Source organism: Pithys albifrons, chromosome 16, assembly GCF_047495875.1.
Source record: "Pithys albifrons albifrons isolate INPA30051 chromosome 16, PitAlb_v1, whole genome shotgun sequence".
Lineage (NCBI taxonomy): Eukaryota > Metazoa > Chordata > Aves > Passeriformes > Thamnophilidae > Pithys > Pithys albifrons.
In genome coordinates this window covers 7,873,065-7,899,737 of record NC_092473.1, presented here as the reverse complement: position 1 = coordinate 7,899,737, position 26,673 = coordinate 7,873,065, and the positions used below count along the sequence as shown (strand labels likewise).

Below are 26,673 nucleotides of genomic sequence, written 5' to 3'. Positions count from 1 at the left end.
GGGGCCGCCACGACACTTCGCGGCAGGACTTGAACCCAGGACTCGAAGAGCGAACTCGAACCAAGAACTCGAACCCGGCCACTGCTTCCCGGAGGGCGCCATGGCCGCGCGGGCCGCGCTCCATGCGCATGCGCCGCCACCTGTCACCTCCCCGGCCCCTCTCCGGGACCGTTCCACCAGCTGGCGCGGCGTGGGGGGAGCGGAGGCTGCTCTGCGCAGTGCCCGCCGCGCAGTGCGCGGTGTGGCTGCGGCGTGCCCCCCCCGGCGGCCCGGCGCGGTGGTGCGCGCGGCGGGGGCGGTCCCGCGGCAGGTGAGCGCGGCCCCGTCAGCGCTGCCAGCGTGGAGCGGCGGGGCCGGGCCGGGCCGGGCCGGGAGCGGCATGGACGCTTCGCTGGAGAAGGTCTGAGGGCAGCGCCGGCCGGGCCGGGCTGGGGCGGCGACGGGCAGAGGGGTTGCGACCGCGGGGAGGGGCTCGGAGCGCGGCGGCTTCGCCTCTCGGGAGAGCGCAGAAGCCCTACCGGCCGCGGGTGTGACCGGCACCGCGTCCCGGGGCTGGAGCTACTCGGGATAACTACCAGGAAACGCTTGGGAGTGGGTGTTTGTTTTCTTGGAAAGGGAAAAAAAATGGAGCTTCTTGCCTGGGAATGCGAGCCTTCAGCAGGGCAGGAGGGGAATGAAGGAAATAGTCGCTGACCCTTTTTTTCCCTTTTTACACGGAAGTGTTGCCTGCGCTGTGTTTGCGGTTCTGCCCAGCGCTCTGTACAGAGCAGGAATTGGCCCTGTAGCCCGGGAGGGACTGACAGTGCTCCTTCTGACCCTGTCACAGCGCCGCGGGGTGCCCACACCTGGGCACACCTGCCCTCACCTGGGCACAGCTGCCCTCACCTGCCCCACACCTGGGCACAGCTGCCCTCACCTGCTCCACACCTGGGCACACCTGCCCTCACCTGGGCACACCTGCCCTCACCTGCCCCACACCTGGGCACACCTGGGCACACCTGCCCTCACCTGGGCACAGCTGTCCGTGCCTGTGGAGTGGGGAGCACTTTGGGCGCTCAGGGGTTGTTCATGCACAGACCCCTCCCTGTATCATTTACTGTACGTGGCGTATTGTGGCATCTTTGGGGTTGCCCAGAGTGGGATGTGCTCCAGCAGAATGGATAGTTGGGAAATTCAGGTAGTACCTTTTGGATGTGACTAATGGGTTGGTAGCAAAACAGTTTGAAGAACAGGCTGTTATAGAGTATTTTGTAGTTTTTCAAAGCTTAAGTTCTTTCCTAGTGCTGATGAAAGTTACAGTGACTACTGCTTGTTGTGAAAGGTTTTATTATTAAGTAAAACTCAATTGAAATAGCTTGGAGTATGGTCTCAATCAGCTGGACTCCAAGACAATAGAGGGAGTTTTTTAAAGAAGGTGCATTAGTATATGGCAAGTGTAGTACTGACAAAGTTCTTATAAACTCTGCTTGACTAGCTCATCATAAGAAGCAATAAAAACACTGTGTAAAAATGAAATACCTAAAAACCAGTACATGTTTTGTTTATTTGTGTTGACATAAGGCATAGTCTGTAATGGTGATGGCCCTGCAAAAACTTGCATGCTGATTTTTGAATAAATGCAGATAGATGTGTATAAAGAGTTAGCATTTTTTACTCTCATTTATTGTGGCTTTTCCCTCATGGGTGATAAAAACTGTAGCCCACTGGATAATAACATGCCAAAATACAGTTATGGTCTTCTAGTCACTTGGTAGTGCCCTCTTGGAAGAGTCTTTGGTTAAGATTGTGGTACATCTGTACAATTTCCATTTTATGTAGTCTTGAGAATAAAAAGCAAGAAGTCATCTCCCTAAATAAGTAAATTTGGAATTCATCCAAGCTGGGATACAGTTATCTTCAGGGAGTGTGTGTCCACTTATCTTGTGCTATTTAAGTATTATCAGATCAGAGACTCTTTTACTTGAACCATGGATTTTCTCCTTCTCATAGTTTTACACGTGTAGCTTATTGGGATGCCAGTGATAAAAACTTTTTAACTTCTGTTAAAATTTGTCAAACCCTTGTATTTTTCATAACCATTTTGGTACAGTCACCTAATTAGCTGTGATGCAGTGACACTGAGTGACTGCAGTCGGGTTCTTGCAAATGGAGAAAGACTTTTTTTAGCAGATGAGAAACTTCAGGAGAATTGACAACATTGTGCAATAGGACTGCAAGGAAAAGCACTGTAGAGTTGGACAAATGGGTGTGCACACCAACCATCTCACAGTTTGATATGGAAAAATAACTTGGTTTTATCATACATTTTTGTGTGGTTTTTTTCTTTTTTTTTAATGTATTAATTGTGTGTCTTAAGTGGTATAGTTACAATAAATTTTATCTGAAATCCAGAAATCTTTTTTGGGATGAACTTCAGATTTAAATTCTTCTGGAAGACTGTGTAAAATTTGATGAGTTTGGCTAACACAGCTATGTTTTTTTAGAATTATATATAATTTTTCCATCAATTCATATTTTGGCATAAGTCACCAATTTTCTGAAGGATTTTATTCAACTTAGATGACTTTGTCAATGGTAAAATAGTGCACATTTTCCCCTTGTAACTTCTTGCTGTCTCTACAACAGTGTTTTCCCTAAACATGAACACCTGGTTTGGTTTCCTTCTCAGCCTGTGGCTTTTGTCTTTTTTGCTGTGCTATTTTCCACAACATCCTGGTAACTGGACAGCAAACTGGTGAGAGCACCTGCCTGCAGGTCCTGCTGCGAGTCAGGAGACGATAATAAAGATTCAAAAAGCAAATATGTATCATCAGAGGCCTTATGGGGACTCAGTGCCATTCTCACTCAAGCCCAGCAGTCATGAAGTGGCTGCTTTCTTTTTTATTATCTTTTCTTAGCCTGGAGAATAAACACAATATTCTTTTGGCTAAACAATTCTGATATTGTTTGAGATGAATTTACTGTTGAGAATAGTTTTGGGTGTTTGATGGTAACTTTCTCCCAGGCAGTTACAATAATGTGGTGGGAAACTGAGGGGTGCTTCCCATGGAACAGGGAATGAGCTACACCTGCAAGTTGCTTTGCACCACACTAGTTCATGTGGTGTTTGAAAATTGTCCCTTCATTTCATTAGGAGTACAGCCTATAGAAATACAAAACCAAGATTCTAAAACGTTGGTATATGAAGCAATATTCTCTTTTTTTAATTTGCACCTGATGTTCAGCCTTATTACAGTAGGAGAATGGTGCCTTATCCTCTCCCCAGCTGCCAAGTGACTCCAAGGTGTGACATCCTGCCTATAAAATCATAAATAGTTTACAGTTCAAAGTGCTTAAAAATAGATTAGTTACAGAATAGGGAAGTAACCACAAATCAAATCTGTTGCAGGATAATCTTAGTAAATTGGATTAACACATTTTGAAGGCAGTGAATGATAAAAGTCCAGGCAGATCAGGGTCTGTGAGGGGCTGAGGGAGGCAGGGGATGTTGGGACTGAATGGACATCTGGAAGGAAGAAGCCATGGCTGGTCCCTCCTCAGGGCTTGGGAGGACATTGCATGTCTGTAACTGGTCAAAGGCTCCCCTGACTGATCAGGGCCAGACCTGGAGAAGGACAGGACTGAGTGCAGCTGTTTTAACCCCCTCAAAAAGCTTGTTGTCCTGTGCTTCAGGAGGTCTATTCAAGAACTTGCCCACCAGTCATTTGTAAAAACAGTTCAAGACCATGGAAAAAGTATTTAGTTTATTACTGATTGGATTCTATACACACTTGGTCTCATTTACAGATAAAACTAAAGGAATATAGTAATTTATTATGGCATGTTATAAAAATGTGTTCAGAAACCTTTCTGAACTAATTGGTTTGTTGCTGCTACTCTGCCACACCTATTTTTCTTGCTGCTTAAAATAAACAGAAGGTCTCCTGCTTCCCACCTCCATGCCCTTACTAATGTGAGCAGAGGAGGAGCATGTCTAGAGTTCAGCATGCACCTGTAAAAGGTGGGTTCTTCCTCTTCCCATAATTCAGAGGAGAAAATAAGATGCTGCATATCCACTTAGCAATTGGAAAAATTCAGAAGGGATTCATTTTCCAGTTAAGCCCACATCAGTATTCAGAGACTTCCTGGATTTCATAGCATTTTATGGAGTTTACTGTATCTTCTTAAGAGTTTTGAAGCTGTATTTTATGTATTTATTCTTCCAGCTTATTGGCAGAAGGGTTTCATGTGTGAGTAATCATTAGTGAGGCAGGATGAGTCACAGGTAAGCATGTGCAGCTTTTAACATGTGATGTGAGTTTTATGTTAGTAGCAAAAGCAGCTCAGAGCCCTTTTTTAATGCCTCCAAATCTTGTGTCCTCATCTACAGCTCATCTGCTTGAATATCTGCAGGTGATGGTAAGGGAGGTTCAAACAAGTAACTGCCTTCCAGTCCCTGATCATGTTTTATGGCAGCCTGAAGCAAATGATGAGATAGTCACAATCAGTAAATTAGTCCAGTCATTTACTCCCCTAAGGGCTCCCAGGAGGAAAACTGATTTTTTTCCCCAACTTCTTTTCAGTGTTTCTTTGATGTGGTACAGCTCTGGAAACCACTTAAATTGTGTGGGAATACTGCCAAAGATTGTATTTAGGTTTTGCTTTTAGCTGTATATATTGAATCCTGAGTATTGAGTTCTTGCAGTGTGTGTTGGGTTTTTTAAATCTCTATGATGAGGTCTTGAACTTTTTGTATTTGTACTGCTTCTTCACTCAGTACTAGATTAAGTTGTGGCCCTTAGTGGATGTTACAGAAGAGGGAAGTGTAAAAATCTATTTATTGCTGAATGCTGGGAGTTCTGGTGAGGAAATACTGCTCAGTACTTGCAGTGTCCTTTTGTTCCTGGGCACTGCCAAAGCCATGGAATATGGAGCTGTCAGTCTGGGTCTGATCACTGTGCCCATGCCTGGCTAATGATTCTTTCAGCCACCTGCCACCTGCTGTAATATGAGTTAAAACTCAAAATATTTTGGTAAAAATAGTCTTTGAACTTATGGTAACTCTCAACTTAATTTTTTTTTCACTCCTTGATTAGTCCTCTGGATGAAAATAGTATAAAATCCTCATGTAAATGACTCCTGTTGCCTTCTGTGATTAAACTTGCTTTGTGTCTGCATCTGCACGAGTGAAGGCATTTGCCCATGTCCCGTGTGTTCCATCTGCAGTGATGGAGATGGAAAGAAAGAGTATGCTGGCCTTTAGGAACTCTGCTGCTCAAATGCTGTGGCAGACAAGCTATTCTGGATCCCTGCAGTGGGACAGTGTGTGTTCAGATATTAAACTTGTTTGGGATTTTTTTCTTTGAACAAACCCATCACCCCCCTGGTATCCCCCACCTTCAGCAGCCTATGGGGTAACTCCAGAGTTTGTGGTGTGTGGGCTGATGGCTTGGAAAAGGGTTGGTGTGGAATTTATGGAGCCCATGCAGAGGCAGGGAAAGGAGATTCTGTACCAGCATCACCTGAGTATCAGCGGGCTTTGCTCTCTGATGTGATGGGTGTTACTGTAGTGTGGCCTTAAACCTTCATGTTGGGGTATATTTGTTTTTCAAATTCAGTTTAATGTCACTCACTGTAGGTAAATCAGACTCTGCCAGATGACACCTTTCACATTCTCTGGAAGCTTCAAGTGATATCTAATCCTTAAATGGATAAGTGTTCCTGTCCAGATCTCTCATGTATCACAAATTTAGGTCAGGCCCCTGGGTCCAAGTTCATGGAAGAGACAGTTCTTTGCATTCTGCTGCTTACTTGTCTTGGAGCTGACTGCTGGTTCAGGGTGCCCCTTAGCAGATTCTTCATTTTGGTTTGGGGTTGTTTGGGGTTTTTATGATTTTGGATAGGATTGCAATATTGCTGGTGTGAAATTGTTGTGAAAAAGAAAAAATTTACTTGGGCTAATGTGGCACATACTTTTTTTTTAGTTCAAGTATTATAATGAACACTTACTTGAACACTCACTTGCCAGAAAAAAAAATCTGACTTTCTTTGTGCAGAAAGAGATTGGATCTATCAATAATAAAATCCACACCACAGTTGAGTTTTCTTTTGGTTTATTTCAAGTTACTACAATTTTCTTATTTTGTGCATATTTTGAGTTCAGGATGTTCAACATACTATTTTTAAATGACTACTTGCAGGCTAATTGAAAGAATTTGGCCAGTGCATGAATTTGTATTGAGGATTCTGTGGGGACAGTAGTAAGATAAATGTTTTTGGTTTTTTTTCTTAAAACTTGTTTTCTTTTTCCTGAAAGATGGTCGACCCTACTCTGGCAGAAATGGGAAAGAATCTGAATGAAGCCATGAAGATGCTGGAAGACAATCAGAGGTGTGTGCAAAGGAGACAATGCAAACCCAGCAGCTCTTTGTGCTGAAGGGGAGAGTTATTAGCAGAAAAAACACTCATTTTCGTAGTAGTTTAAGGTGATATTGCCATTCTGAAGGTTACACTTCTGCAAATCACTTTGCTTCTCAAATGAGGGGATTTTTATGCTTGTTCTGTAATATTCAGAAAAAGTCAGTGAGCTTGTTTATTCAGAGATGTTAAGGGGTTTTTTATTATTATTGCAGTGCAAGTAATTTTTAATTCCTGTATGTATGAGACTTTTCTGTAAGCTTTCTGTTAAAGAATTGAAAAAACCAACTTGGCAACTCTTAAATTCAATCTGAGCTTTTTGTGTTGGTCTCATCGGATTTATTTATGAACCTGTTGTCAGTGAAATAGATTGCAAACATGTCAGTATGTATTTCTGCAAGTCAAAGTCAGTTACTTATTTGATGTTATAAAACACAAACTAAATGCCATAGTTTATTCTTGTGTCTTTAACTTAGAAAAGTGGAGGAGGAGAATGAAAAGAAGTATGCACGGAAGGATATTCCTGGGCCGCTCCAAGGCAGGTAGGCAGCAGCAGTTTTTAGATAAGGCTCTTTTCAAAATATGTAAAATCTGAATTATCTTTTCTACGAATGAAAAGCAATTTCAGTGGTCAGAGGTGAGTTCTTACACTACTGTAAATTTTAGTTGGAATTACAAAAGTTGAAGTCTTGTGGATCTCTGCCCATTTCACCATGTTCAAGTGCATTGTGTCAGGAGTCTGACATGGCTTGTGTTTGCCTGAAAGTGGGTGGGTGATTGTCTGAGAGGTGCTGAGTTCTGAGCTGCAGCTGGTTCACGTGAAGGAAAATGCACATCCTCAGATATTACTTTCCTTTGCTCTGTAGCAATAATAATTCAGTGTTGTCAAGTAAGGCTTTTTCAGTCCAAGTTTTCAGATATGAGTAGATTTATTTTTCAGAGTCTCTTGCAATAATTAAGTAGGGGTTTGAATTTATTGATTCAGCATCCTCATCTTTGGGATCTGTTTTTCTGAGAGCAGTGAACCATTTTTGCTGCTATTTTGGGCACTCAGTAGAAGTGCAGTGTCTTCTTCATGTCCCACTGTGCAGTGTCCCACATGGCCTCTTTTAGATGCTGGTACTTACCTTTTTTGTTTGGTTTTTTTTAACGTGGTTTGTGTTTTCCCCCCCCAGTGGCCAGGATATGGTGAGCATACTTCAGTTAGTCCAGAACCTCATGCATGGGGAGGAGGAGGAGGAAACTTCACAGTCCTACCGGTAAGGCCAGTACCAGTTTCTGTACATGGAAGATACTGATTTTGTTGTGTTCTATTATAGAGATTACACATTTAAGTATAAGCTCTATATATGTACAAGTGTATATAATTTATATACATATTTAAGTATATATATTAAATATTTTCAAGTGTAAAATATCGTGCAACCAGGCAACTTTTTAAAGGCACCTTGTACTGTGTAGTGAAGCAGAATAATCCATGAGGCTTGGCTTTCTTAAAATGATAAAGCTTTCATTGCTAATTACTAAATTGAGTTATGCAAGGGAGTTGTTTTTGAGGTGACAGCTCATTTTTTTCTACTTCCTGGAAGTTGTTTTAAGTCTGAAAGTCTTAAAGCTTTGAATACTGGTATATACCATAGACCTCTGTAGCTTTAGAAAGAAAAGGAAATAAAATTGGTTTCCGTTTTTCTATCAAATGGAAATAATACCAATTCTGCAGAAGATACTGAAAACTTAATATTTGAAGAGCATTTAAAAAAACACACAAGAAAATGACCAACCAACAAAAAAGCCCCACAAAACAAATAAAGGCTGTGCCTCTAAAACTGTTAAGTCTCCTGAGTGTCCTCTGTGTGAGGAGAGAAGGGTCTGTGTTTGATGCACTTAGAAGTCCCAGTGCAGAGAAGGTGCTCAGTTCCAGCTCGTGGGGGCTGTTTGGCTCAGAGGGAGCTAAGCTGTTTCTGGGCCAGGTGCAGTGCAAGTGCTTCTGTCTGCTCTGGCAGTTCAGTGTGTAATGCACAGTGGCAGGAAGGTGACTGTGATACACTGGGCTTCTCTCTAAGTATTTAAATTGCATGTCAAAGAGTTCTGTCACTCTACATTAGAAACCTCATAGATCTGAAGTTACCATAACATCCATGACTTGTATTTAGTTGGCAGTTACTCTGTTCTGACTTGCAGACTCCAAAATGTTGGTGAACAGGGTCACATGGCTCTACTGGGACATAGTTTGGCTGCCTATATATCAGTGCTGGACAGGGAAAGACTGAGAAAACTGACAACAAGGATCCTTTCTGATACCACTCTCTGGCTCTGCAGGCTTTTCAGGTGAGTCCCTGGGAATAACTTGTGTGTGATGAAGTAGTGATGGTTGTTTAAAAATGGGTGACTGGACTGAAGATCTCAACAGAAGGAACCATTGTGTCACAAAGCCACAAATGGTTGAAAGGTCTGAAACACAACCTTAACTTAGCCTGAGGAATGTCAGGTTGCATTCTCTTTAAAATTATCAGTCCAGAATTTACATGTATATTAAACCAGAATAAAGTCTTTAGTGTGTTTCCTCCTGCACTCTGCTCTTAGTAAGCAAGGTTTTAAAGTCTGTAAAGGCAAACTTAGGAACTTAGATGTTTTTCCTTCCGTATTCTTTCTCTGAGTCTAAATGAATTATATACTAGGCTTCCCTCATTGTTTAATCTCAGCCTGTCTTATCAAAGTTTCCTCCTAATTTGCTTGAACCTGGGAAAATAGAAGGGGTTTTTTCTATTGTCTTTGTCCTTTGATGAGCTCCTTGGCTGGTCAGTGTTCATTTTAGTCACTAAACTCCCTGTTGGTTTTGTTGGTCATATTGACTTGGCTTTTCTTGCAGGTATGAAAATGGATCAGCTTATTATCATGAGGATGATCGTGAAGGTCTCCTAAAAATCTGCCGGCTTGTCATTCACACGCGCTATGAGGATTACACAATAGAAGGATTTAATGTACTCTACAGTAAGCAGCCTGTCATATACATCAGTGCTGCAGCCAGAACAGGCCTGGGCCAAGCTCTCTGCAATCAGGTAACGTCAGTCAGGTGGGGATTTGGCTGCAAGTAGAGCTTGCAAGTAAATCTGGTAAAAATACTTTCAGTTTTCATTCACAGCCTCTGTTTGCAGCAGAGTTACAGTGGGAGGAGGAGAAATTTTCTGAATATTTCCAGTGAAAGGATCCTACGTGCTAACTTCTTAAAAATGAGTGATTGTTTCTAGATTGCATTGTGCTATGCATAAGCTGTTGGTCATGGTGAAATAGACCCAAGCCCAAACATACTGTATTTGCAAGCATTGAATTATTGCAGAGTTAGTACTGAATTCAGTTAATAGTGAATAATGCCCCTGTACTCCTGTGTTCAAGAAACATCTATATTTTTTAAAAAGAAAAACCATTAAGGGAAGAGTAGGCTGTGCTGATCCAATTTCAGAAGGTCTTGTTTGGGATAGTTAAGATTACCCCCACAACCCAGTGCCTTAAAGAAACCCATTTTTTCCTAATTATGCTTAAAACTTAGGGCTTTTGCCAAGTAGTTATTTGCATGAGTGTTTAGACTTAAATAAGCTCATTGAGCTATATACAGACTTTCCTATGGTCTGTCTAGCATTGGGTGCACTAGTGATACTTTTCATACACCACATGCACTGAAAAGGAAGAGTCAAGTTTGTGGGGCCTTTGTTTTTTAATCCTTTGGAGAAGGCAGGCAGAGGTACTACCAACAAATTAAAGATGTAGACTGTAGAGAAATAAAAATGGTATTTTAGATGGAACTTGTCTTGGCCAAAATGACTTGGGAAGTAGCTGATAAAAGTTTGTTGGAGTAAGTTGGTGCTGTTGACTGAAACTTTTTGATAGCAGAAATAGTAGTAAGGATCAGTATTTTGGGAGCCTTTTGCTTCTGAGTGCAGATTGGAGTGTGCTGATAATACCAGTGCCTTATCTTTTGTGTGTAAGGTAACCTGTCCACATTAGCTGATTGCTGAATTTCAAAGTGATAACATTGCATCTTCAGTTCTGAGCAGCTGTGTATATTGTAGAGCAGACAACTGGAACTGAATTATCAGATACTAATTCAATTTCTTGTACATGAAACAATCAAAGCAAACCTGTCTGTAACTGCAGTCCTCTTATTTTGCTGAATCTTCTCTTCAGTGATGGATAGGAATGATCAACTGGATTTCATTGTCTAGTGATCTTTACTCAATAGTGAAGTGACTGTGAACTTCCAGTGGGACATGGCCCATGCACAAATAACACATTGCTTGTAGATGTGTTGATTGCAGGGGTGGCCAAGAAAAGGATCAAGTTTGGGCTGTTGTCAAGGACACTGGTACCTCATTAAAGAACTTGAGCACAATTGACGAGTCAACTAAAAGCTGACTATTGTTTTTCTCTGCTATTAATTTGATTATAAGTTTTAGTAGGAAACTTCCTTTATAATCTAATATTAAGTTTTCTGTTGTTGTATTGTTTTTTTTGTGTATCTGTGTGAATGCAGGAAATGAGCATTTCTCAGTTGCTGAAATTCCATCCTTTTTCTTGCAGCTTGGGTTGCCCCTTTCCTGCATGTGCCGTGTGCCTTGTAACACCATGTTTGGATCTCAGCACCAAATGGTAAGTTTGTCTTTCCTAAGAGCTCTTTTGGTTTTTTCTTTTATTTTAAACCTCATTAAATGAATGTCAGTTATATTGTTAGGAACAGCTTATTAATAAACTTTGTCAACCTCCAAGTCTTCTGTTTTGTAGCTGTACAAACCATAGATGGAAATTTTCTAAAAGCAGCTTGTATCCTGGACATGTGATTTGCAGAATATTTTGAATGGCATCTAAGTAAGGTGCTTTTTAGTGCAAGATTTCTGCAACACAAGTAGTTGGAGGTACCTTTACCAACTACATGATGTATCTGTGTTGTATTTTTCAAAAATGCTTTATTTGACCTTCAGATTATTTTGCCTTTGAGAAGAAGAAACTGAAAGCCACAATCAAAGACATTGAGAATGTCTTTCAGAACTTCAGAATGCTGTCCATTTCTACTCTTAACGCATTTTTTGAATTCAGGAGAAGCAGTTTGGAGTTTGACAAACATACTGTTTTCTTATTGGTAACAGGATGTTGCTTTGTTGGACAGAGTGATTAAAGATGATGTTGAGTCTGGAAAACTGCCTTTGTTGCTTGTGGCTAATGCTGGTAAGTGCTGTGGACAAACAATAGTAAATAAAACCTGCTATTTCACAAATACATAGGTAATAAAAAAATAAAAATACATTTTCTTAAGCAGCTTAGTGGTTGCATATCAAGAAGTATCAGGAGATACCTTAATGACCACACAATAATTATCTGTCTAGAGGGGGTTTTATTTAGCTGATTTAAAGTTGGATTATGTGGTTGCACTTCTGCTTATATCAGTTGATTTTTTAATATAACTTATTTTAGTGAGGGCAGATGTCTTGTTGAAGATCAGTTCCACATTTACACTGCAGTATTTTTTGATGGGTGTGCCATCAACTTCAGCTGGAAAAATTGTTTCTCTTCCAGCTAATTAAGCGTAACTGCTCATGGACAAAATTTGCATTAAGTACAGATGATGGAGGTGACTGTTACTTGCTTTGGGCTTGGAAAAATATCTGAGATGTCAGTGAGTACAGGAGGTGCTTTCTGCAGAGCCCTGGTTTGCAGGCTGACCCTCTGCCATTGCCTTTTCCCTGTCCAACCCAGGCACTCCTGGCGCCGGACACACGGACAAGCTGGGCCGGCTGAAGGAGCTCTGTGAGCAGTACAACATGTGGCTCCATGTGGAAGGGTATGGAACTTGGAATATATCTCTGTGTAACTGTATTCATTACCAAGTCTAGCTAATTCTTAGCATGGAATTTTAGAGCTAATCAGTTAGTAGTGAGCCATCAGGCCAGGTTTATTTTGTCATATTAAGCATTTTATATGGTTATAATTTTGCTGTTTTGAGATAGAAATTGATTTACATACACAGGAAGAATTAATTGGAGGGGTTATTTCAGCATAGATTAGTGATTGCTTTTATTCATATGGTGATCTTATCTGCCCTTTCTTTGAAGAGCTTGAAATAGGAATAAAAAGAATTTCTAGGCCAGGGAGGCCTGAAAGACCTTCTGAGTCAGGAAGGATGTTACACAGTGATTACTGAGGATGAGAAGGGGGAATGAAATGAGTATGGAAGGGATGACACTTCAGTGAAAGTTTTCAGGAAAGACTGCAGCAAGTGCAGTGTGTAGCAGAACTGGGAGGGGGGTCAAACCAAACTCAGGCAATGTCAGCAAAGACTCCAGTGCTGTAAATTTGAGCATGGAGTAGAGAGATTATTTCTCTTGATATTTCGTACTATAGCATTATATTTGCATACTTTTTATTTCTGATACCAAATTGATGCTAAATTATGGGTAGGACTTTAGGGAATGATTTCCCCAAACGTTGGACTGAAACACTTCTGGATTGAAACGGATTTCAGTCTTGGGATACCAAGTGGCAACATCTACTGCGTTGTCAATGAGAAATATATGAACAAAAATTACCTCCCTTTACACATCAACATGAAATATTTAAACTGCAGATCAAAATGCTGTCTCTTAATACATATATAATGTGTGCTAAATCCACATATTTTTTGCAGTGTGAATCTGGCAACTTTGGCTTTGGGTTATGTCTCCTCTTCTGTCCTGGTATGTTTACTGCATCTAGAAACTTAATAATGTGCTCTAGATTCTAAGGTTGTGATCTAATCAGAAAATATATGGCTTATGTTCTGCTTACTTTAATAAACTCCAGGCTGCTACCAAATGTGACAGCATGACTCTCACCCTGGGGTCCTGGCTGGGCCTCCCAGCTGTGCCTGCAGTGACACTCTACAGACACGAGGATCCATCTTTGGTGAGTTCAACTGTTCAGTCACTCTTCTCAAGATCTTGACATCTTGATTTTTATCTTCTTCTTGATAAACATTTAAATTATAATTTGCAAAAGCTGGTCAAAAGGGCAGCATTGAGGAGAGGTTAATAGTGTTTTGTTTGTTTTCCCTAGTCCTTGGCAGCCGGGCTGACCTCGAGTCAGCCGGTGGAGAAGCTCCGTGCGCTGCCTCTGTGGCTGTCCCTGCAGTACCTGGGCCATGATGGCATCGTGGAGAGGATCAAACACGCCTCTCAGCTGGTGAGCAACAGCTTAGCAGTGTTTCATGATAGCTGTTAATAGATGCTGGTGACTATTGTGATGTGCTGTAGGAGAACCAACTAAAATGCTGTGGCTGTTGACAGCAGAGCACATGGGTTCATGCTGTTAGAAAGAATGAAAGCAGAGGAGAGTGCTGGGGGAAGGATGTGCTTTTACTGTGAGATTGTATTTTTTTAACTGAGAAACAATCAGTCTTTGTTCTTTCTAAACAGTGAAATAACATAATCCCTTCCTTCTTTGTCACTTCTCAACTATTTTTGCTTGAAACATGTTCAGAGAAAGACTTTATTTTCCTACTTGGCATTGTATTTATTTAAGTTACAGTAAATTACTTTTAGTAAATAGGACTTCAAAACATTTCTTGAAATACAGTGGCATGTGCATTACTTTTGAAGTTGAGTCCTTCCCTTAGTAAAAATAAGATCCAATATAATGTGTTAGGTACAAAATGCATTTTTTATATGCAGAGCACTTTCTTAAAGGTACAGCACATACAAAAAATTCAGAGGGGCAAAATGGAAATGAGAAGTTTCTGTAGTGGTTAGTGAAGATGATGTTGGCATGAAAGACCTAAAAGAGTGAGAAAGTGGCATTAGTCACTAAGACTTTATGGCATCTAAGATTGATCTTAGCTTTTATAACAGTCTATTAATAGTCTTAAACCACAATGTAAGAATGTCTTTTCTTATGAGAGCATGTTAGGAAGCCACCATAGCCAGTGGCTGTGATAGCTTTGAGAAAATTAACTGCTGCTACACACTGCTTTAGTTGGTTCCTGGAGTTGTAATACCTCTGGAACTTTGTAAACAAATACACCAAGACTTACTGTTAGTGAAAATCACTTTGTAGTCAGTGTCTTACTAATACCAGACAATATTTTTCCATTACATTCTAAATTTACAGCTGAAAACTGGATAATTCTCTGAGGTGTTGTAGGGGTTTCTTAAAAAACAGAGATTTTGGTAGTGACTGTTTAATGTTTTTCAGAATAATTTTCAACTTTAAAAACTGTTTCTCTTCCTTTTGTTTCCCTTCTGCTGTGGTCTTCTAGAGTCAAAGGCTGCTGGAAAACTTGAAAAACCTGGATTTCATTAAAACTTCGGTACAGTCTACTTTTCATGCTTTGGTTCTATAGCTTAGTGTCTGCCTGTTAAATGATTAGAATTACTTTGACTAAAATAAATATTTAAAAATATTACTCAAATCATAGCCATTGTTTTGAAGATGCTTGGGATCTTTCTAGTCAAGGTCTGTTGTTCAGTGACATCTCACAGCTCGTCTGTGTGTTTGTTCCATCGCTCTGTGCTCGTGCACTCAGGGGAGCTGACAGAACAACCTCCAGGAATTGTGTACAGAGGTTGATTTAATTCCACTTAAAACATGGATTTTCTCAGCAATAAATCTATGGAAACCAGTTTCCATAAGTGCCTTTAATACATTCTGTCAGTATCTTTCCCTGCTGTTGAGATCACAATGCGAACCCTGGGAAATTGTACACAAACATTATCCCAGCTGAGGTTTTTACACCAGAAATAGTTTTAGAAATTACATATAATCATTCCAAATTCAGTTTCTATGAGATGTTCTGTCCAACAGGGTTTGGTGATTTTACTCCCTACCCCTGCCCCCCAATTTAATTGGTACTTGATGTATAGAAAATCTAGTCAGCTTATTATATGCAGAGTAAGCTGAAGAGTATTAATTGACTTGGGGGTTCAAGTTACTGTATCACTTAACCTTCCACTTAAATAAACCCTGCATTTTTAGGATTGTAAATTGTAACCTCAGATTGCCTCCAGCAGTTGCCCAGTCCATTTCTCTTATCCCCAAAGCAGGATCAATTACAATCTTATCATTCCTGCTGGAACTTTCTTGATGTTTCCCAAGGATTCTGGGGTGATTTCCAAGAGAATTTTTTAATGTTAATATCTGAAAATACTCAAAAGTAAATAAACTCTTCAATAGAGCATGTTTGCTAATCACTGTGTTTAGATTTTATACATTATAGTGCTCAAGTTTGAATGCTGCATACCTTAAATCAATACAGTTCTTTAACAGAATAATTACTGACTCTCCTGTGTTTAGAGATGTTTGCACTCCTGGAGTGAACTTCTAGTACTGAGATAGTGTGAACCTTGTTACTGCTGTCAAAACAAAATGCTCTGCTCACCAGTCTGAGGAATTATACACAGTGTTAAATCTTTAAAAAAGCATGAGAAAATATGTATTTTTTTTAAGGTTGAAGATGAACTGAGTTCACCAGTGGTGGTTTTCAAGTTTTTCCAGGAATACTCAAATAGAGGTATGTGATTTATTGAAAACTGAACGAAAAAAACCCCATCTCTTTACAGTGTTTTAAATGACTAATTCATCAAATGAATTTGAGATACAGTGGTGCACTTCTCTTGTGTGGCATCCTTTTAAAAAGGTGGTGAATGCTGGTCATATTCTAGTGACAGGATCCACACACGTGACAGCTGCTTTTTTTAGATAGACTGCAGTGTTTTAAATTTTCATAACAAGTAATTTTCTGCCTTCTTGAGTGAAGAGAGATTTGCATATGATTTTCATCTTGAGAGCAGATGATGGAAGTCTCACAAACTGCAGGCTGTGTTTGACTGTACTGGTGGGGGAAGATCTTGGTTTGTTCAGTTTTTCTGTTCCTTTCAAACATCTCATGGCACTGGCAAGCACGTTTCTCTGGTTCACTGGTTACACTTGCTGTTGCAGTAACTGAAAAACCAGCAGAGCACATCAAGAACAGCTCTGGAAATGCTGTCACGGGTATCCAGGAGCCACTTGTTTCTCTGAGCAGAACATCTGTACTGAGATGTGCTCCCAGGAAAGAGGATTTTATCCTCTCAGTTACAGCAGAGGATGTTGCTGTACTGCTTGTATGAGCGTGCCCTGAGGGTGGGAATGTGGCAAAACACCTCTAGAAGAATGTGTGGTTTTGTTATGAGTGTTGGTTTTAAATTGCCTGTGGATTTTTTTTGTGTTGGGCATGAGGGAGTATTGGTTTGGAGTTTAATGAAATTACTGGTTGTGCTCACAAAGTAAACCTATTCATCAGCTCCAGTGACTTGGTGGGTGGCTTTGTGCACTGATTGGAAAAGCTTTACTGGGGAGAAGTCACCCACCTGAATTACAGTGTAAAATGTCCATTTCTGCATGTTTTATGTTTATAATGGGCTCAAATTCTTAGTAGTATCTTTGTGTGGCTTCAAACAAAATAATCATTAAAACTTGATTAAAAAGTAGCTGAAAGCATCAAATTAAATATTGCAGCCTGCTGTGACAGGATTTTGCTTTGTGAAGACACTGGTTTTATTTCCATTGGGGCATTTGAACCTCAAAACTCAGAAGTATTTTACTGAGGTGGTTTTTTTTAATTATATTCAACTATGCTTTACTTCTGGTATTTATCCTGCTAAGCATACCTTTATAAAAAAGGTCCATCTGGTTGAGGCCCAGAACATGGAGTAAATGTGTTACATTATCTAGGAAATGTAGTTGTCTTTTATCTAAATTTTAGGTTGCCTTTTGTTTAACTAAGTAAATAAAAATCCACTTCTGTGGTTCTTGTGTCTTTGGATTCAGATCAGACCTCCCGTGCTGCACAGGCCTCAACTATTCAGCACCCCATAATAAGCAACGAAAGACACGTTTATGACACTTTCAACCAGTGGGTAAGAATGGATGCTTTTCTCTTTAGGGAAAGAGAAGTGACAGTGGAATGCTTCAGGGGTTCCTCAGGAGTTACAAACCTGTTAGACCGGTTTGAAAGTTACTCTCTCTCTGATACCCTTTGCAAAACTAGCAGGTATTTTGGATTTGAAAGATTCATTTACTCTGCAGCAAAGTTGTTTTCACATTTTTGATTATTTTATATGTAATTACTGATGAAATCTTTCCTGCATCTTAAGTTGTTGATTTTTCCCTTGGTCTTTTGGGAATATGTGCAAACTTTGGAATTCTTTTAAATCAGCCAGATACTCTGTTGACAATGTCTGTGTATTCTTGAATAGACAGCTTTGTCTTCCAGATCTGGAGAGTCAGTTCTAGAAACCTGTGTTGTCAGAACTGAGCACGTGGCTGGATTGGATTGATTGTGGTGTCATCATGGCATGTTTAATGGCAATGACAATTCTGCATAAACTTCTGATGTGTAACACTTGCAGCTTATCCTGAATTTTCATTATTTTAAGTGTTTGTCAAACTTAGGCATATCCCCAGCAAGGCAGAGTGTTTTGTTGCAAGAGCTGATTTTGAGGAGTACAGAAAACTGTCTGCATGTGGCTCCCCTGGGCTGTGGGCAGTCCTGAGGGCAGGGGCTGCAGGAGGCCGTGCTGGTGTGGGTCTCTGACTGTGCCCTGTCCCTGCAGCTGGGAGAGCAGCTGGCACAGCTGGTTCCTGCCAGTGGAGTCGATGTGGTGGAACTGGAAGATGAAGGCACCTGTGTGCGTTTCAGCCCACTGATGACTTCTGCAGGTAACATTCTCTTTGTTCAGCCCCTTGTAAAAGCTGGGATTGCTACAGAATTGTCCAACCATCTCCTGCTGTACCAGCAGGTGTGCTCCAGAAACTCTGTGGTGAGGACTTTCTTCTAAACAAAACCAAACTGTCTCAGCTTTATCATTCTGCTGTGCCCTGGCACTGGGGGCATTAGTGGTGGCTCAACTGCTGTGGGTGCCATTGCCCCACTGCCTCTGCAGACAAAGACTCCTACTGGTTATTTTATAAATTCATTAGGAAAAGCAAGGGGAGAAGGTGTTTGCTTCTAACAGCTGCATTCCTTCTCTCAGCTGCTCAACACCTGGTGCCTGACCTTTCAACACTGCAAGATGCTGTGTTCAAAATATAGCTACTTAAGTAGAATAATTATTTACTAAATCTATAGGTTTTTCTATAATTATTGGGGGGGATGCTTTGGAAAGTATCTTAAATTTCATGTTTAAGCCAGCACTGTTGTACTGCTTTCTGTTTAGCCTTGGCAGATGCACAGAGCAGCTTGCCAGGGGCTTAGGGTGATGCACAGTATCCCCTGTTAGCTTGTGTGGGAGGAGTGGCTCATGTGAGAGGGTCCTGGTGTGCACAGAAAAGTAGATTTTAGAATAAAATGACTTGGTGATGCTGTGATGTTTTGTTTGAAACCAGCATGGGAGCTAATTTGTGATCAGTCGGGCTATGGGAAGATGATTTTTTTCTGATCCCAGCTACTGATGTAATGAAAAAGGAAATTGTACCATTTCCTTATTAGTTTGTAACATGAGAAAATCTTTTTTATTAGCTTTTTATGAAATCCTTACTTCTTTTCATTTTGATGTATCAGTGGATAGAAAACTGAAATAAAAAACCACTTACACAGATCAAGGTATTCAATACTGTCTGTAAATTCCATTTATAATTGACTTGCAGAGAGGCTTCTTTACAAATTACCTCATTCAGACATCTATGTGATGTCCATCACATTTACCACTCACTAACACATCTGCTCTTCAGTTTTAGGAACTGAAATACAAGACATTGACCAGTTAGTGGACTGCTTGAAGATGAAGATACCAGTATTGACAAGTACACTGCAGCTGAGGGAGGAATTTGAGCAAGAAGTGAGAAGAACAGTTGGCCTGTTGTATATTGAGGACCTTGGCTGGCCAGGGTTAGGTGTTGTGAGGTAAATTATTTTCTTCATTCTGTATTTGCACAGACTGTGCTTTAATAGACAGGAGTTACGTGGTCTCTTCAATGATGATTTGGATGTATTGTTTGCTGATTATCTGTCTTTGCACCCAGTTGAAGCTTTTGAGTGCTTTATAATGCTGTTTACTTTGATTATATTTTTAAAGAAAAGCTGCAGAGCTCTTTTGGCAAAATTAGGGTACCAGTTTTAATGTTGGAGGCAGTGTGGGGCTCCACTGGAGGGATGGGCAATGTGCAAGGGCATCCTGTATTTAGCCAATGGTAACTGATGGTTTTCTCTGTAATGGCACTCACTGATATGCTGAATAGCACCAGAAAAAACCCTCCAAGTGCCTGTTCTGATCCTGTGGGAACAACTCTGTATAGTCAGAACAGTTCAAGTATAATCAGTATATTAACTGGAAATCTATGGAGTTGAGTTTCCAGCAGCAGGCTCAATCTCTGGTTACAAATGCAATAAACTTGCTCATCTGAGCTGTAACATCCTCAGATGTTTTTGTTCATAAAATATAAAACACGATAAATGTGCAGGTATTTTTTAATGTACTGTAAAGTAAAATTACTGTTTCTTGGCTTTGTTTGAAGGTACAACTACCACAGTGATGAGAAGAATGATGACAAACAAGAGAAAGAACTAGAAAAAATCAATGCAGAACTTCTGAAAAAGTTAAATGAACTGGAGTCAGATCTCACTTTTTCTTTGGGTAACTGCACTATTTAAAACCCTTCTGTCCCAGCTGTGTTAGAATGGTTTGATAGGTCATTATAATGCAAAATTAGCTGCTGCCTATGTGGGTATTGTAGTCAGAACATCTGTGACTCCTTCCTCCTGTTTCAGTTGGGAACTGCTCACCAGGTGAGCAAAGTGCACCATTCCCAGGAATACTTGTGAGAACTGACTTATGGACGATGAGACAAGAAGGGTTCCCATGGCAGAAAGAACAAAAGCTGCAGAGTTCCTCTGTACACTGAGCCTCCTCCAGCAGTGTTGGATCTACTGAAAAGCAGATCTCATTCCAAACCCACTGGCACTGATGGTTTCACTGCTCTCTGTAGCTGGATTAAAAGCTGCAGATGACTTTTGTGATAATTAGCAACACTTTCATATATACAGTGCCACATGACAGCTGAAGTAGTGTTAATTTGCTTACTCTGAACTCTGATCTTGTTCTAGGCAGCTTTCAAGAACTAAGTGCCCTCCAGTAGTGGAACCAAGTAATCTGTAAATGGCAGAAAGTCAAGGAGTTTGAAGCATATTCAGTGCTGATATTTATAGTACAACTCCTTGGCTGTATAAAATACCCTCCGTTTTTCTTGCTCAGATTTATGTTTTCTGTCTTTGAAAACCCCCAGGGCTGAACTTTTAGGCTGCATAACTTATACCCGTGCAGATCCTGCCCTTAATTACTAAAGGGGGTAATTACTGTAGTAATTTTTCCCCATTCACACACAAGTGTTGCAGCCATTGCAAGACTGTGTTTGTTCATCACAAAGACTTGATTCTCCCTGTGCTCACAGGTCCAGAATTTGGAGGGCAGAAGAACTGTGTTTACATTGGCATGGTCACAGAGGACCTGGATGTCTCAGAGCTGGTTGAAACCATTGCAGCAACAGGCAGAGAAATTGAAGAAAACTCTAGAGTATGTATTAATAAATCACAAAACATTTCAGCACCTTTTTTTTTCCCCTTTCATATTGGCTTCAGGACGTGGTTTTGTTCCTTGTGAAAGTAAAAGTTATAATTGCCCACAACAGTCTTAATTACTGTGGAAGGAACATTTTTTTACAGATTATGATATTCTGAGGATGTTTGGATTTGTGTTCATGGTCCTGTGTGCAGCAGTTCTAATGAAAAACTTTAGTGGTACTGAAATAGACTCATTCTGTCACTAAAATTTAAGCTGTTAAAAAACAAGGCGGGGGTTGATTGTGAGCTGGTGTTTCTCTTCACTGCTTGATGTGGTGGGATTGAGATTCCTTATATGCCAGTTTTAAGATGAGACTATGCCCTAAAACATGTGAAAAATTTTAAATTGGTGGCTTAAAGCCAGAAATTACAAATAACCTATTGAAGTAATAAAGCTGATGATGCAACTTCTGTTTGTCAAAGCATTTACCTGAGTAGAGTTCTCCAAATGTTCCCTAAAGGAAAATTCCTAAATGACCTGCATCACAAGTGAACATCTGCCCCTTATTTCCTCTGGTCTTGGGTATTTACTCACCTAAAAAATAAATAGAACTTCAGAAATCCTTGGCCTATTTCTGCCCATGGGAATATGTTGCTTTTGGCAATGAGTTTTTTTCTAGCAGTGTTTTCTGGAGATCTCCTGCCCACTCCTGACTCCCTGTGGTGCTCTGAGGGTGACAGAAGAAAGCTTTGCCTGTAGAGTACTGACACTGAGAGGATCCTACACCCTTTGATCCCAAACTGAGCAGCAGAACCCACCTGGGAGCTGCCACTTGTCCCATGTGGGTGAGGGATGGTTGGTACAAGAGGGAAGCTTTTAGAGAAAACCTACTCAGTCCCAGCCTGCCCTGAGGACATGAAGTAAATACAATAAAAGGCAGAACCAAAACTGAAGATAAACATCTTCACAGTGGTCCTTCCTGGTACTCCAAATGCAATTCCATCGCACTCTCTCCTGTAGCCAATGCCTCAGGGTATTGAGCTTTCTGTGGGGCTTAATTCCTGCCTGACCTCTCCCACAGGGGAAAGGAGCAGGTTCCTCTTTTTCCTTTTTATTAAGTGACAGTAACAAGTGTAAGGAAAAAATACCATTCCTGTTTAAAATTACATTCTCTTCTCTGAGTTTAATTGTAAAAGATCCTGCAGTTGGCCTCTACATTCTTTAATTTACAACCATAATGAAATAGAGATTGTCAAATACTGTCTTCAATGAGAAAAATATCTGAATACCCTCTCTAGATCCTGAAAACCTGAACTAAAAAGACAATTTCAAGTCCAAATAATATAAATAATTATTTCTGGGTTTTATTAGCTGTTGGAAAACATGACTGAAGTTGTTAGAAAAGGGATACAGGAAGCACAGCTCCAGCTTCAGAAAGCAAATGAAGAACGACTTCTGGAAGAGGTAAGGCTGTAAAGATCAGCTTCTGGCACCTTGAGTTACCCTGTCCCAAGTGGGTCACTTCCTCACCAGCCAGTGTTGGGTTGTGTTTGCAGGGGCTGCTGCGACAGATTCCTGTGGTGGGCTCTGTGCTGAACTGGTTTTCTCCCTTCCAAGCCTCTCCCAAGGGAAGGACATTCAATTTAACAGCAGGTAGGGCTGTGTTTGCTGCCCTTGGTGCTGCTTCCAGTGCTGTGCTGAACCTACAGTGCTGTGCTGGGATCATCCTGGGGGACAGGAGGCACAGCAACAGGCTTTGCACCATTTCTGTAACACTTGGGAAGGATCTTCTACACTCACTTTACAGTTCACGTTTTGTTCTTACATGTTGTCACATTAAAAGGGCTGTGATAGGCATCAGCATTTATTAATAGAGGAATGATTTCTGTGACTTTTGGCTGCACACGCTGCAGGAGTTTGGAGTTTAAAATATGTGAGCTGGTGGGGTAGCTTGGCCTCAGCTTGCTGCTCCCCCTGCAGGTGCATCCTCCCCGCCGTGCTTGCACTGTGTTCTGCTGTGCCCTGGAATGGGATGTCTGTCTGAAATCCAGGCTGGAATATCACCTGGCTATTGCCACGCTGGAAGGGTTGGTCTGTGCTAAACAGGGCATGTCCAACAAGGACAGCTTAAAGCCAGCTGGGGACTGGCATGAACTGGGCTGTGTGGGAGATGGTAATGAACAGAATAGTGCAATGGGAAAGAATCTCCCTGTAAAAATACTGTGGCAGAGTCTTATGAATATTCCTGGACTCAGCAGTGTCTGTCACACCTGGAACAAGGGCCCAGCTAGCTGTGTCTGTCACCTGCAGGGAAGGCTTCTTGCTGCCCTTGGGGCCTTTCTGATTCTGGATGCACCAACTGGCAGGTTCTCACAGTGGAGAACGGCCGGGTTCCAACCTGCATGGTTGGATCCCCTTCCATGTGCACTGCTCCATAGCTTGCAGCTGGGAAGATGTCAAGTGTCCAGTGAAGAAAGGAAAAGGGACTACAGGGTGTAGCAGTGTTGTGAAGTAAGTGTGAGGGGAAACTATTCATTTTTGAAGTCTCAGCACTGGTGTCCCTGGGGACTCGGACATGGATCCACCACCATGTGGCAGTTTGAACTCAACCAGCACATGCAGTTTAAGAAATGCGCATCAACAGTAAGACTTACATACCTTATAAATACAAACAGAAAACTTGTCCAGCTTGGGTTATAGTCAGCTTTTATTCTTTTTAACCTGCAGGCTCTCTGGAATCCACGGAATCCACATATGTATCAAAGGCCCAAGGAACAGGCACTACTCCACCACCAACTCCCACTTCCAGCCTTGCAAAGCAAAGACTTCCTGGTGAGTTTGTGTGTCTTAGTTCAATTTCCAAAGCTTGCTAAAACATCCTGATACAGGATGATCCACATGATTTTCCATCTCCCATAATACCTGGCACTGGGGCTCATTTTGTACTGCCTTAAAAATCATAATGTACACACGGCACAGAACACCACCCAAGCCTCTTTTTCTCCCCACACATTCTTCCTGGGACTTCAGAAGTTATCATCCCATTAACTGACAACTGCCTGTGAAGTCTGGAATCTTCCTCTGGAATATTACGAGGTTATTGAGCTTTAAAAATGAGCAGGTAACAAGCCAAAAGTTCTATTTGAAATAGAAGCCTAACAGCGTGTAATCACATAGTTCAGCAACTGCATTTCTGTTGCTACCAAGTATTTTGTGGACAAAGCCATTCTAAGATCTGTTTAATCTATAGCATTCTCTGTGTAGTTCATTAGTAATTAATGCTGATTTGATTGGCAGGAAACCCACAGTTTTAACTCATCTTTTGAGCTGGTGGCTTCCAGCCTGTGGTTTGCCATGCAGCTTTTTCCCCTGGAATGACTTCAGTGTGTGTGTGCAGGCAGTGTGGTTTCAGCTCAGTTCTGTCTCTGCATACACAGGAAACGGTGACAGGTGGAATTACTTTGCAGACCTGTCTCTAATTGCAAGGGAGTGGGTCTATAATTAGGGTACAAAGTAGCACCCAAACAAAATCTACTTCTTTGCAGTTGTAGAGTTCCAGTATTTCCTTTAAAACTGAACTTTCTGTGGTTGCTGACCTCATGGGTACTGTGTGCTTCCAACACTTCACAGGTCAGAAAGCTTTTAAAAGGTCTCTAAGAAGCTCTGATGGGTTCAGTGAGACCAGTTCCATCAGCCACTGTGATGACCTGGAGAAGATGGATCAGAGACCCCCAGCTCTATCCCCAGGCCAAGAGCAAGGACCTTTGGAGACAGAAAAAACAGAGGAGCAGAAGGAGGTGGCACAGGCACAGACAAACAGTGAGGACACTCACAGTGACAAACCACCACCCAACTGCACGAGGGGAGAGGAACAAGCAAGTGCCAGATAAAATCCAGAGTGTGGATTTCAGACTTTGCTGAGGAAGCCCATGCCCAGGGCAGGGTGTTACTGATGCATTGAAAATGTGAACAGTGCCACACACTAGTACAGTAATAACTACTGTAACTTATTAACTGGGATTTTGCACAAATATAAATTCCCTCCCCTGGGACAGAGATTTCTCTTATCATACAACACTTGTTACAGTTGCTTTAATCCTCCACATGTCAGTGCCACCAAAGCAGTAGTGAAATTTATTAAGTGCTCATAAACATTTGTAAGAACACTTGGCAGTTATTCTTCCTGCAGGAATCTCTGCATGGTAACACTTGCTAACAAACCATCAGCCATGCACAGTTAAAAGTACAGTTGCACCCAGTAATTACCAAATGATCTTATGCTACTACACTTTATAAAAAAACCCCAAATGACTCCTGGTTGTTCACCTTTTTAGTATTTAAAATTCAGTTTAGCCTCTCCTGCAGTCACACTACTTTGTCTTGCTTCCCTTTTGTTACCTGACCCAGCACCTTGCCCAGCACCCTGGGGGGTGGGTGCCCATGTAAATAGGGGTCACTGGGGAGTGCTCAGCCAGCATCCCTTAGTTCTGCTGTTGGATTTCACCCATCCAGCCACGGCCCTGGGTACAGTGGGGACTGAGTTCATGAGTTCTAAGCCTTTTAGACAGAAATAGTGCCTCTGCATGCCTGACCAGCTTCCTGCCTCCACCCCTGGGAAGGATCACCAAGGCACCGTTCCGTTCCTTTGCACGGCATTCATACACCAAATCCGCTCGGACACGTCGATGTGGTGTAACTGGAGTTCTTTCTGTTGTGTATTTTTAAAGATAGTTGTAGTAAAGCTTGAAAAACCAATACATTTGTGATGGTTTCAACACTTATTTTTTGAGTAACAGTAACTTACCTCTGGTAGGATTGTACAGACTCAAAAGAATTAATTAGATTACTTACAGTACAGCACAACTTCTGAGTGTCTGGGACTACTTAATGCACAAGCAGAGCTTTGGATAAATCAAAACCTAAGGTGTGAAAGTGTTTTCCCCCTGGATCATCTTAATCACTGTGCTGCAAATTTTCAGAGCCTCTTGCGGAAAGATCTCTGGAAATTATTGCTTTCCCCAAATTATGTGATTTTGATGCAAACCATCCCATCCCTCTAGAACTGGATTCAAATACTGGGTTTTTTCTTCCCCTCCCAATGGGTATCCATTAATACCAAAATGGATGTAGTGGTAGTGGGACTTTGATAATCTGAAAAATTTGGGGGTTCTGAATTATACTGTCACCTGCTTTGACTGAGTTCCTCACACCTGTGGGGCTGGGATGCCATAAACAAGGTTAATTTTGCTGTTGGGGTAATTTATGTAAATCAGTGCAATTTTTCTAAAGTGCAAAAGCAATTAAGTTGACTAGTCTTCCTCCTTGGTTTCTTTGGTGCAATGAAGTATGTTAATAAGAGTAATTTGTTCAGAATAAAGTTATCACCACAAGGATTAATTTTTAATGTTTTTATATTTGGAAGTGTTAAATCAGTAGTTTTGTTGGAATGAGCTTCATTCTTTAGATACTTATCTGAATGTTTCAATAAAGATTCTTCCAATTATTACTCTGGAATTAAGTTCTTATCTTATGGAAGCAAACTCTTAAGTGTGTGCAACTTTCTTTCACTGTGTGTGCACAATCATTCTCTGAAGTGCACACCAGTGCAGTGACTCACCTTCTCAGTCTCCAGCACTGGCCCCTCTCCTCCTGTGCCCATCAAATTACTGCCCTGGAGCAACAGAACCTACACAAAGCCAAACTCTTTCTTCAAAAAAACACT

At 41.2% G+C, this 26,673-nt stretch overlaps 1 protein-coding gene across 2 annotated transcripts; it reads left to right on the top strand.

The window, feature by feature from the left end:
- Positions 1 to 270: 270 nt before the first annotated feature.
- On the top strand, positions 271 to 26,465 carry PDXDC1 (pyridoxal dependent decarboxylase domain containing 1). 2 transcript variants are annotated; one of them, XM_071571539.1, is made up of 23 exons: positions 271 to 400; positions 6,296 to 6,369; positions 6,873 to 6,938; positions 7,572 to 7,655; positions 8,557 to 8,724; positions 9,266 to 9,455; positions 10,972 to 11,040; positions 11,535 to 11,613; positions 12,142 to 12,226; positions 13,070 to 13,118; positions 13,225 to 13,326; positions 13,477 to 13,602; positions 14,675 to 14,725; positions 15,862 to 15,925; positions 17,224 to 17,312; positions 18,009 to 18,114; positions 19,126 to 19,297; positions 19,909 to 20,027; positions 20,842 to 20,963; positions 22,323 to 22,415; positions 22,508 to 22,604; positions 23,679 to 23,783; positions 24,582 to 26,465. In XM_071571539.1, exons 1-23 carry the CDS (start codon positions 380 to 382, stop codon positions 24,839 to 24,841), a joined length of 2,391 nt encoding a protein of 796 aa, XP_071427640.1. In that variant the 5' UTR covers positions 271 to 379; the 3' UTR covers positions 24,842 to 26,465. The 2 variants fall into 2 exon arrangements, with proteins under 2 accessions (XP_071427640.1, XP_071427641.1); XM_071571540.1 differs by having other exon boundaries at positions 273 to 400; positions 8,578 to 8,724.
- The last annotated feature ends 208 nt before the right edge of the window (positions 26,466 to 26,673 follow it).